This window comes from Pelobates fuscus, chromosome 6 (genome assembly GCF_036172605.1).
Source record: "Pelobates fuscus isolate aPelFus1 chromosome 6, aPelFus1.pri, whole genome shotgun sequence".
Classification (NCBI taxonomy): domain Eukaryota; kingdom Metazoa; phylum Chordata; class Amphibia; order Anura; family Pelobatidae; genus Pelobates; species Pelobates fuscus.
Genome location: NC_086322.1, coordinates 251,804,588 through 251,817,013, shown reverse-complemented (window position 1 = coordinate 251,817,013; position 12,426 = coordinate 251,804,588). Strand labels below are relative to the sequence as shown.

Genomic DNA, 12,426 nt, shown 5'->3' with positions numbered 1-12,426 from the left:
GATGTACAACTTTGGTGAACCCCTCGAAGAGAGTACCAAGAAAAGGACGAGTGGGGCTTCTACAGCAACATCTTTCTGGTCTGAAAAAAGTAATCAACCTCCATCGGCTCAACGACTATGTCGTCTATCTACATTTCAAAATGGAAGGAATACAGCTACTCCAGGATCTCCTGCTGGCCAACAATTGGTTCACCCTCCTCGATCTCAAGGACGCGTATCTTTCGGTACACGTGGCATCTGCGGGTTGTTGCTTTATAAGGTTCCTATGGAGTCGTTGGTCGTGTCAATTAACGTGCCTCCCTTTCATCCTCAGTTCAGCTCCGGTTATGGCCCATTTCCGATCCAGGGGCATCCGTTGCCTTGTCTACATGGACGACCTGCTGATCTTCTCCTACGCAGTATCCAGACTGCGCTCACAGACGAACATTGTCGTTCACTTTCGGGAGTCTTTGGGCTTCATGGTGAACAGGCAAAAGTCTAGGAGATTCGTCGGATTCTCCGCATGGATCCGGTTCCTCTCCGACTCCTCGCCCAGATAATAGGTCTTCTATCCTCCTCGATCCAGGCAATATTTCCGTGGCCTCTGCACTACAGAGCTATGCAATGGCTGAAAGCAAAATATTTGTGTCTGGGTCACTCATACGCCCTATAGGGAGAGGTGCGGACAGAACTTCGTTGGCTACTCCACATGCAAGCCTTGAACGGCCGAGCAATATCTGGACCGCCACCGGACTTCATAGTAGAATCAGACGCCAGCCTTTGAGGTTGGGGAGCCCATTGTGCAACTAACTCCACAGGTGGCCCCTGGTTGGAAGAACAGACCGGTTTACACATAAACTGCTTGGAACTGATCACTGGATCGTTCGCAGTATGCAGCCTGGCCAAGGGACTTTCCGACTGTTGCATCCTGCTCCACATGGACAACATCTCGGCGTCCCAATACATCAACTGCCTGGGCGGAGTCAGATTCCGATCCTTGACGGAGGCGGCAAAAGACATATACAAATCTTGCCTTGCCCGCATTATCACACTACAGGCAGAATACCTCCTGGGGATCACCAACCTTATGGCGGACTGGTTTTCACGCCACTGGTGAGACAACAGCGCCTGGCGCCTGGATGTCTCAACTTTCCGCACACTGATGGACCTCAGGGGACCGCTACACGTGGATCTGTTTGCTTCCAGAACAAACAAACAACTCCCGAGGTTCTTCGGCTGGCTACCGGATCCGGATTGCAAAGCAGTGGACACTTTCCTGCAAATTTGGCCGGATGAGGGAGCCTATGCTTTCCCACCTTTCTCAGTGCTGACACGAGTGGTCCACTACATACGCCTTCATGAAGTGTCTCTTTTCCTAATAACTCCCCTCTGGCAGAATTAAGTGTGTTTTCCGGACCTTCTGGAACTCTCACGATCACCCTTTTCTCCTGCCGTTGTTCCCATTTCTGCTGAAGGGGCCTCGAGGAGAACCACACCCACTGGTGTTGGAACGGAAGCTGGAATTCGTGGCTTGGACACTTTCCGGGGAGCCTGGTCGGTCCACGGCTTATCGCAGGCATATAGGGAACTTTTATGGGATTTATGGGCACCAGACAATGCTATAGGTCTGCTTGGAATATGTGGAGTAATTGGTGTTTGGAGAGGGACTCAGATCCCTTTACAGCACCTATTACTTCCGTCCTGAACTATATGTCCCATATTTTTTCTATGGATCGCTCGTACCGGTCGATTAACATGGTGCGTTGGGCTATTTCAGCGGCTCATGTTCCCCTTCAAGGTATTCCGGTGGGGCAGGACTCTATTGTCTGTCGCCATCTGAGGGGGATCAAGTTGTCTACAGTTTGGATTCATTGATTTTTGTTATGTTTGGACTTTCGGAAATTTGAACTTTATTAGTTTGCAACAAAGAAAGAGGAAGTGATGTGTGTGACAGGTCGTTTTGTATAACATTGAAGTGTTTTTTGATTGGTTGTTATGATCTGTGCTGCTGGGAGTTTCAGTAAAGAGTTATGCAAATATTTGCCTGCTGTCATTACTAAAATTAATATTATAGGTACACTATGTTAGCATAATCTACAATTCACAGTTGAATAGTCTTCCATATCACTAGTAAGTCAAAAGCATGCATATACTTTTAGCTTAGGAGAGGTAGATATAGGCTTACTGTTGGACAAAATGCCGCAAGCTCCTCTTCACTATCACTGGCTTCATTAGAAGGAAGGGCACGGCCATGCACTACAGGTAGAGAGGAAAAAACAAAAGTAGATTCACAAGCTGATTTAGATTTCATCTCGTTGGTTTTAAACAGAATGCAAATGCAACAGCTATCCTGTTCTGTGTGTTGTAAAGTTTAGCTTACAAGTCCATTTGAGCCCGGTGGATGTTAAACTGTTTTCCTTTACACTCAAGACTTTTAGGAAATAAGCACCTAATTTAGCTTTCCTGGCAGGTCCTATCCTAGCAACCTAATGCCTGCTCTTATGAGATTAATCCTCTTATTTCAGAACACGAACACACAATATATATACACACACACACTATAAAATATGCTGTATTATTTTACATGCTCAAATCTTTATAGGTTTTGTAGAATGTTGCACCATAAGCCTGCCTCTCTACCACACCCCCTCACTCTAAAAAAGACTTCCTAATCAAAAAAGTGCGTTAGAAGCAGAGGACTACCAGTGAGGCATATACTAAGGATATCACTACTGTTTGTAGTTCTACTGACCGTCTGATAACAGGTTGTGAATTAAAAGCATCTCACTCAGTGCTGTTGAATCTAAGCCTGTGTGCATAAAGACATATTTTTGGCATGAGGGGCATGGCTAAGGAGGCAGGCTTATGGTGCAAAATTCTGCAAAACATTTATTTTTCTTGTGTAAAAACTATAAATATTTGAGGGTGCACAAAAATACAACATATTAATGAGTCCAAAATCTATTAAATGCATTACAGTTGTATTGGCACCTGGAATGTCTCTTTAAGATATGCCACAGTGAGATGACTGTACAAAGTGTGGTCTAAAACAATAAATAATAAAAACCTACTTTCTCTCTCCTTCTGTCTGGCCATCATGTAACCACGGACACTGAAGTCGAGCCTCTGCAGGGCTGGCTCCAGCTTTTGGTAGACTCTCTGGCCCAAACGGTGATATATTGCCAATGGCCAGAGCAGGATAAATAGCACTGTTGAATACAGAATTAAAATTTACGCCATCTTTCACCATGTAAAATACATGTAAAGGACAATTGAAGGTAAACAAAACATATTCTAGAGTTTGTCACTTGACATTAAATTGTTCTTATGTTAACATGAACTATACAGGTTTATTTATTGAACCAGAAACTCTGGTGAAATAACAAGGAAATGTAAATTTTTAAGACAAAATAGTCACATTTACAACACTGTTTAAATTTGTTATTTTGCCCTAGAATATAAAATTCCTTGTCAATTAGTGGTTTAATGAATAAACATCATATATGCATTACAGTTTGTCACCTCCTTATATCCTAAATATGCAAATGTCAGGTGATTATAGTTTTCAAAAGTATTGTATTTTAATACTATTTTCCTGTTCAGTTTAAGAATTCAATTTATTTTCTGTCGGTTTCAAAAATTATTTTGTTAGTAACAGTTTCATTTTTATTTAATTTCATTTTTTCCATTTAGTTATCAACAGAATAATGTTGGTTATTTGAGTAAAAATATAAGGTCTCTTAAATACAGTAATATTGAACATTAACTTGCCCAATTTAGTTGGACTCCACTTGCAGTACACATACATAACATGAAATGGTTTGAGATGTCAATTATTGAAGAAGGATAATTAAAAGGGAGGGCACACTATAAGTAAAACAAAAACATCTGAAACCAAAATAATAAAGAGACAGAGTGCACATTTATTGCCTCTATTCTCAATATAGTCTGTTAAAACAATCTGTAGAGAATGAATTAGAAGCACACCCCATAAAAAGTAACAACATTGTTATTAGATAAATCTACATTCATACATTATTGTACACATATTTGCATGTTGCCGAATGGATAAATAAACAAGAGCAATACACTATACATAAATTAAAGCCATAACATATACAATGAACACAAAAATTCAAAGAAGGAAACACAAAAACAATCAGAAATAATGGTGAAAGAATTGAACAATACAAGTGTTCAAAACTGTCTAAATAAATAAAAGAAAGATAACACAGGAAAACAGTGAGAGAGGCAAGGGATAACAGAGCAAAAACAAATGGCTGCAATACCAAGGATTCGGCAAGACTGCCTTTGTCATGCTCCCTTGCAGTCAATTTTTTTTTTTTTATTGGTTTGGTATCCGTTGCCTCTCAAACAGGTTTTTTTTTTATTTATCAGGTCTTTTTTTTTGGTATGCATTCAGACTGTTATGAACACCTTTATTATTTATTTTTTCTGTGTGTTCATTGCATCTGTTGTGGCTTTAATTTATGTATAGTGTTTTACTCTTGTTTATTTATCCATTCGGCAGCATGCAAATATGTGTATATTAATGTATGGAAATAGATTTATCTTATAAAATGTTGTTACTTTTTATGAGGTGTGCTCCTCATTCATTCTCTTTTGACATGTAAATTATACCATGCACGGACCAATGCACTGCACAATGAGTTATATTATAGGCTTATAATAGAGTGGGGGGAAAAAATGACCGAACATTCAGGCATTTTGTCTACGCATGTGACAAATGCACTTAAATAGCAATTTAATACACATCTTCTTGAACAAATGGATAGTCTAAGCATCATAACCACTACAGTGAGCTGTGGTGGTTATGATGTCATTTGTCCCTTGGCACCATCCCTTGGGTAAGTGTTAAACTGTCTTCGACTCTTACATGGTTCCCACTGGCACTTAGTAAAAACAATGCAGCCTATGTTTGGGCAAAACATATTGGCTAAGAGCATCAGGTTTTGGCAGTTTTTGGTGTATAGATAATGCTCCCATAGTTTTACTGCTCAATTCTATGTCATTTAGGAGTGAAATCACTTTGTTTATGCAGCCCTTGACACACCTAAAGCCCTCAGCCAATAAATTCGGTCCAAATAAGGACAAAATGGATATATCTGTTGCAGAAGGGGAGTTGTTGCTTTAGATAAATGGGAGTAGAATGGCTGTGATTACCAGCTCAAACCATCGAACTATCAGTGATTTCACTCTCACCCATAGTGCCAAGAGAATCCTTGCACCATAACCGCTACCGTGCAACGTAGTGGTGATGGTGCTTTGACTGAAAAGAAACTGATAAAATTAATTATGTGCACAAAGGCAAACAGAACCTTCCCTGATATCAGTAAACAGAAACGAATGATGCAGCTAAATGTGAGGTATAGGTGTGTGTGTACACATTTGGGTATATTTAAATATGGAATACATTGTGGTGGGTGTGTTTTAAGGCATTTTTAATAGAATTTCCTGTTGATATTATTCAGGAAATATTTCTGTCAAAAAGTAAAGATATGAGAATGTCCACGTAATATTTTACTGGTTGACTATTTTAGTTTGTAATGTACAGTTTTACAAAATAAAAGTCTAACAAAACAACCAATTACGCCTTATTAATAAATGTAACATTTTATTTTTATTCTGACTGCTTCCATTACAAAAATAATGAGATTCACTTACACAGCAGGTATGACAGCACAAGACCAGGAATGTATCCACCAAGCACAGTCAGGAAAGTCAGGAATCCGCAAATTAAGAGACAGAACTGCGGGTGGGCAGAGAGCACAGATGTGGTTCATCAAATTAATACATTTATAATTCATAATCTGAGTTTTCTCCAAGTAAATAAATGGATGAACCATTAAGATTAAATACTCATAAACCAAAAGGAAACAAATAAAGAAGACAATTTTATCTAAAACTGCTTGCTACTGTACCCATAAAGGGGCACTATAGTCACCAAAACAATGTTAGTTTAATGAAGCAGTTTTGCTGTATAGCTCATGCACCTACAGTGCAATTTTCTGTCATTTACAAGTTAAATCACTTTGTTTATACAGTCTTGTCACACCTCCCTGCATTTACCTTGCACAGCCTTCCTAAACACTTCCTGTAAAGAGTCATCTAATGTTTATACTTCCTTTATTGCACAGTCTGCTTAATTTAGAACGTCTTATCTCCCGCTCTGTTAATAGCCTTCTAAACCTTACAGGAGCCTCCCATGTGAGACTAAAGTGTACTTTACAGAGCAAGAGATAAAACGGATGTGTGAGTTTCAGACAGGGGAGGTATGCCAAGAGCTGCATGAACACAAACAAAAGTGATTTAACTCCATGATCTATACACCCAAACAGCTTAATTAAGCTAAAGTTGTTTTGGTGACTGTAGTGTCCTTTTAAGAAAACAGAATTATTCAGTGTTTTTCAGAAAAAAAAATCATATCAGAATCAGTGTATGTGCTTATGTGCTTGCGTCAGCAAAATAGAGTAGTAATTAGTAGAGCAAAAGAGTGCTATTTTTTTTACATCACTATATATTTTTAGATTATTTTTATTTTTTTTTAGATCACCTCCCCTATTTATTTGGTGTTATCAGTACATTTTAAATAAAACATTGTGTTCTCCTGCATAAAACCAATTTAAACATATTTACTCATATGGTACAATTGAAAACAATTTTAAAAATATGACCAAATAGAGCATGTATTGTCTTAGAGATTGCAACATAATTTATACAGAACATTGTTTTAAAGAAAGCCTCATCTGAAGGTTGTTACTTGCTGATTATCATGAGTTTGACTTCAAACAGGAAGCAATTCACATATTTCAATAACATTTAAGCACATTACCTTGCCAGGGTTTTCAGTCTTGAAGAAGAGGAGGTTATGAAGAAAGCTAATAAAGGTAACCCAGGCTTCAGCAGCATAATGACACAACTCTGGGACACTGAGCAGTCTTGGGTGTACAAAGCCCCAGCTGTAAGAAACATTTGGAAAAAAAAAAATCAAAGAAAACACCTGTAGGTGCATCCACTGTCTGTTTGAATCAGGCCAATACACATAAGGTATATTGTGGTAGGAAACACCTTAGTTAATTTATTTTTTTATAAACAAGTAAAAATCCAGTAAGAGTACGGTTATCCACATTTGCACCACAAAAGCAAGCTGTAGTGATTAGGTTTCATAGACTCCCCTGGTGCCATCCTCATTTTAATATCAAACGGTTTAAGTTTGATATAAATCAATTCTTCTTGTGCCCAACCTAGAGAACACTGATTGGCTTAGAGTACTGGGTTTAGAATAGTCCAGCCAATTCATGTTGTCCCAGCTGGACAAAAGTAACTTTATCATACGTAGTAATGCTTTGGACTATTTTTTTTACTATTGTGAATATGACAAGCAAAAACAGTATGGAGGCTAGTTTTGTTCAGATATAAGACCATATTAACAGGGTTATTAACTAAACGCCGGATTTTGTCCAAATGCACAAAATTCAGTGAAAATGGCAGAAGTACAACTGGAATGGCAATTCTCATATCTACTTATGCCAAATTCAGTTGGAATTTGTTCTGACTGGAATTGCAGCAATCGCCACGGATGCAAATCTCAGGTTTTTTTTTTTTTTTTTTAAAGAATGTATTCGGCAGGAGGCACATTTGAAAATTATTGTTACATAGCTTAAAAGAGACATGTGTCCATCAAGTTCAGCCTTTCACACATTTGTTTTTGCTGTTGATCAATTGCTTTTTGCAAGTAAATAACTATTTGAATAACTATTTGCTTATTTAATAACTATTTAAGGGTTAACTATTAACTATTTAAGGGTTAACTTTTGGCGGCTAGCCAATACTTGTTAGCCAGTCGCCACATAAAAAAATATATATAAATAAATAAATACATTTTAAAAAGCCTATGGGGCTATGTTTGTCAATAATGACCTCCATGTTACTATAAAGGAGGTTTTTAACATCCTTAAGCTTCCACCAGCCCTGATCAAAAACTAGCAAGAGGTCAGCCATTGTTGGCCAGATATTATAAAATGCCCCATCCCATGGAGAATGCTTCTGTACAATAACACGGGGGGCAAGGCAATGACAAAGAACTTCCCCACCAGTGGTCATCAGGTTGAGGATTTTAAATAATGATGGATGGTCAAGTCACTGTCCATCTCTTTCACGGAAGGGAGTGGACCTAGGGAGGGGGCCAGGGTTCCCAAAGCCTATAGCCACCCTTTAAATTAAATTACCCCTACCTACCATTTAGCCCTATTAATATAAATGTAACCCCTTAAGGACCAAACTTCTGGAATAAAAGGTAATCATGACATGTCAAAATATATACTTGGCATCAGAAGTCTTTTTTTGTACATCTTATTTTCAGACACAAAAATACAAAAATGACAAATTAAACTACTTACTATGCAATGCAATGCTTCAAAATATATTTAAAAAATAAAATAAAAAACAGACAGATTTGTAAAAATCTTGGTGTCTGGGTGTCTAGTCATTCATTTTAATTATTTATCATTGTGCCCCTACCTACCAGATGGCGGGTGTGGGAATAAGAAAGTTTAAAACCTCCCTTACCTTAATATGAGGGTCTTATTGATCCCCATAGGCTTGTTTATTTCTTTTTACCTTTTTAATGTTGTTGGCTGCCTAGCAATCTCTGGACATTAATAACCCTCATAGCGTCAACGGTTTTAAACCAATCTAAATCCAGGCCTAGATTTCAGTGTTGATTCAGGCTGAGTCTTCTATGCAAAATTCAGACAGATGTCAAAATGGAATGGTTTGCTCCATACAACATGGGGCCAATCAGACTTTTTAGTGAATATCTAACTCTTTAGCTAACCAAAAACAGCAAATAAGACAAAGAAAAAAGCTCTACCAGCAATGTTTTTTTTCCCGAAATGGATTTTAAACATCTCTGGCAGCAAAGATGCCAAGCAGTAGATCACACTTCAAGATGAACTGTACAGATTTTTTTTTACCTTTCATTATCCAGCTCATTGGGTCTTGCAGCTAAAGGGATGAAAAAGTGAAGAGTCAGTGGATTATGAAAGAAAAACATTTTTTTTGCAATATTTTACTCTATTAGCGATTAGAAGGACACTGGGAAATATCTCCTAGAATCATACATGTAACATGAGGCAATGCATTATGTTATTCAACATGCTTATTTTTGTTAAAGCACTATTTTCAGCAACCCCGGGATATTTGCGACTGAGTAATTTAGCGCACATTCAGAACAGCTCAGTTCTGCTTATTTAAACTAAAGGAGTCCCTATTGGTTTATCTGCAGCCAAACACACCAGCATGTCATCTAGTTGCACGTACACAATGTTAATGAGTTACTCTCTCCGTAACACCCTTCAGAATTTCCTTTGAGATTGGAAGGATGCACAGCGGCACCCTGCTAAGGCATAGATTACACATTTCCTTGTAGCCGTACCGATTCATACCTGCAATGGCACTGTGACAGGCTGAGTGTGGTCAGCTAACACACTCAACCAACCAATCACAGCCACCCATGGCTGCTTAGGTTAATGCATCCTAATTAGCCCAAGCAGAAAAGAGGGGATGAGTTACTAGGAACTCCTGTTTAGCATTAAAACAGTTTAATGCTGAATGGAAGTATACTGCCATGGAACTCTAGACATTATAACCACTTCAATTGGATGAAGCAGTTAGCGCCTACAGCGTCCCTTTAAATGACAAAGTAATTATCAAACTTTGCACTATACATGCATTCTTCTCTAGACTCTTACCTCCAAGTTCAGGCCATATTTTGTTCTTCCACTGGTCCACACAAATGATAATCATCAATCCAAATGCAACCAGAAATAATATTCGAAGAGAGGTCAGGGCAAAAAACCTGAAGAAGAAATTGTGTACTTTTAAAATCAATGTATTGTTCTAAAATGGAGATCTACTACAGACTGCTACATGCAGGAATAACGGTATAATATGTATGAAATTAAAGTTGACCTTTAACTTTATATTTTCACATAGGTATGTCTCTCCCCCCCCCCCCACCCCTTACATGGCCCTTTTTTTTTTTTTTATTCAGACATATTGCATGCCAGTTTTAAATACAATATATTAACCATTTAAAATTTTTACATATTGTAGAAAAATATCTCGTGATTTTTCCGGAAAATTAAAAGGTGATATGAACATATTGACACGAACGCAGATTCTTGTAAAAGGCAACATAATTCATATTCATGTGCACGGTGTCCATAAGTTTTATCCCACACCCACAAAAAGTAAGTAACATGTTAGTTCGAGAAGAGAGGCTTAAATACTTAAGGACCACTCCACACCCATAAAGGAGTATCCCATTAAAAAGGCACTTTATAAAGTACCAATTTTTATGAGAAATCAATGCTTTCATAAACAATGAAATACACCCTGGTTGTTAAACAGTCAGGGAGGTTTCTTCCAGCTTCCATTAGCTCGCCTGAGCCAACGGAAGTGGCAGGCGTACTCTACTTAAGCACCCTTGCATCCCCCTACGTACTTTCTTTGCAGATAAGACCAGAGTTTATTCTGAACGTTGTGCAGCATGTCTGAGCGTGACACTACTACAGCTACTTTGCCACAGAGCTAACGGAAGTAAGAGGCACGCTGGGCTAGAGCACATGTGCTTTTCCCAACTTAGAAGCATTGGAAAGCCGTGCCTGTGGCAAGAGCACAGAGGCTTCTTCGTGAGAATAATCTGACTCTGGGTAAGACAGCCTGTTTCTTAAACCATGAAGGAGGCAGCTCAAGTGAACACATAGTCCTGTTTGATACCAAATTATAAATTTTTTTGTACTGTATTTTGCTGTATATAGTTTAATTATACAATTAATAAGATGGTCAGAGTTTAAAAGTATACAAGAAAAATATTAGCGTGTAATTTACTTTCTTTGCCTATAGATGGTGCATATGACAGGGCTCGTTAAATTCGCATGAAATCTAGGAGCCAGAATTTTCAACGTCAAAAATACAATTCTTCAAGGGATACACACACAATCTGACAGGCACACACTGACAGACATACACACACACACACACACACACACACTGACAGAGGCAAACATACACTGACACACACAGTCACAGAAAAATTTTCTCACGCTGTCACAAATTTATATTTTTAATTTTAATCCACCCAGCTTGCCTACCTTTGGGAGAGCTGAGTGGATCTTTGCCTGGGGTCCAGTGAGGCTGCTCTCTCATTCTGCATGCGAGGGAGCAGTAATCTACCTGCAACTCCTCTCTGCTCACTCGCACTGTCTGTAGTGATGCCGGGGCCAGAATGATGTCATATCCTGGCTCCACTATATAGCAGGAGGAAGCAGCAGGTAGATTACTGCTCCCTTGTAGCTGCCCGAGCTACTGCCTCCATGCTTCTCAGGGCGGGCGGCTGGCCAGCTACAATGCTCCATGAGCCGGCCGGACCCATTGTTTGCACGGTCAGTAAAGGGCTGACAAATCCCAGGCGCCAGGGCGAAATTTCTAGTCGCCATAGCGACCTGGTGCAATAGGGATGCATTGACTTAATGCATCTCTATGAGAAGTTGATTGCGCAGCATGGCGTTTTGCCACGCATGTGCAATAGTCTCCCAATGTTTTTCTATGGGGAAGCATTTGATTGGCTAAGATCGTCAAGATTGATGATCTCAGCCATGGAGGTGGGGCCAGCCGTGGCGTCACCAGCTGAGCTTGGGAAAAGGGTGAGTAAAAACACCTTTCCCTGTGATTGGAGGGGGGGGAAGGTCACCTAAACATTCACTGACAGACACAGACCCTTTGAATGATTTGTCTCACACACACACACACACCTACCTTTGAGAGAACTGGAGTGGATCAGCTTTCCATGGGGTCCAGTGGGGCTGCTGGTATCTCTCTGCTCCCTAAAGCGCTGTTTAGTGATGCTGTGCCAGAATTACATCACATTCCGGCGCCCGGCATTATTGGAAGGCGCGCGAGGGAGCAGAGCAGGGAGATTACAGCTCCCTCCCTCGCCACCGCGCTCATGCAGCTGCCTGCCTCCATCCATCAGCACTCAATGAGCTGGACGTCCGCATGCCTGCCCACCTCAGCCCTGCGTGAGCCGGCTGCTCGCCTACAATCTCAGGCAGCCGGTCACCTCAGGGGCTGAAGAGGCTCACAAATCTCAAAACATGTGAGAAAGCCACGTCAGTGCCGTTCTGAGTGACTGCCACTGGAAGTGTCCCTAGGCAGCAATATAAACACTGCCTTTTCTAAGGCAGTGTTTACAGCAAAAGGCTTGTAGGGACCGACTATACTCACCAGAACAATTATATTAAGCTGGCCTGTTTTTTTATTTTTTTATTTTATCTAGGCCAAGGCTTGACAAATTTGCTTCGAATATAGGAGCCAGCTAAAAAAGTTAGGAGCCAGGTTTTCCACTGTCAAACATCCAATTCT

General features: G+C 39.7%; 1 protein-coding gene across 1 annotated transcript in view; it reads right to left on the bottom strand.

The window, feature by feature from the left end:
* The window catches only part of RETREG3 (reticulophagy regulator family member 3), a 31,165-nt gene that overhangs the window by 4,484 nt on the left and 14,255 nt on the right, over positions 1–12,426 (bottom strand). Inside the window, exons 2-7 of the mRNA XM_063458936.1 lie at positions 9,753–9,859; positions 8,976–9,006; positions 6,833–6,959; positions 5,665–5,749; positions 3,051–3,188; positions 2,165–2,235 (exon numbers count right to left, since the gene is read on the bottom strand). Of these exons, the coding sequence (XP_063315006.1) occupies positions 2,165–2,235; positions 3,051–3,188; positions 5,665–5,749; positions 6,833–6,959; positions 8,976–9,006; positions 9,753–9,859 (559 nt within the window). The remainder of the gene's footprint in view (positions 1–2,164; positions 2,236–3,050; positions 3,189–5,664; positions 5,750–6,832; positions 6,960–8,975; positions 9,007–9,752; positions 9,860–12,426) is intronic.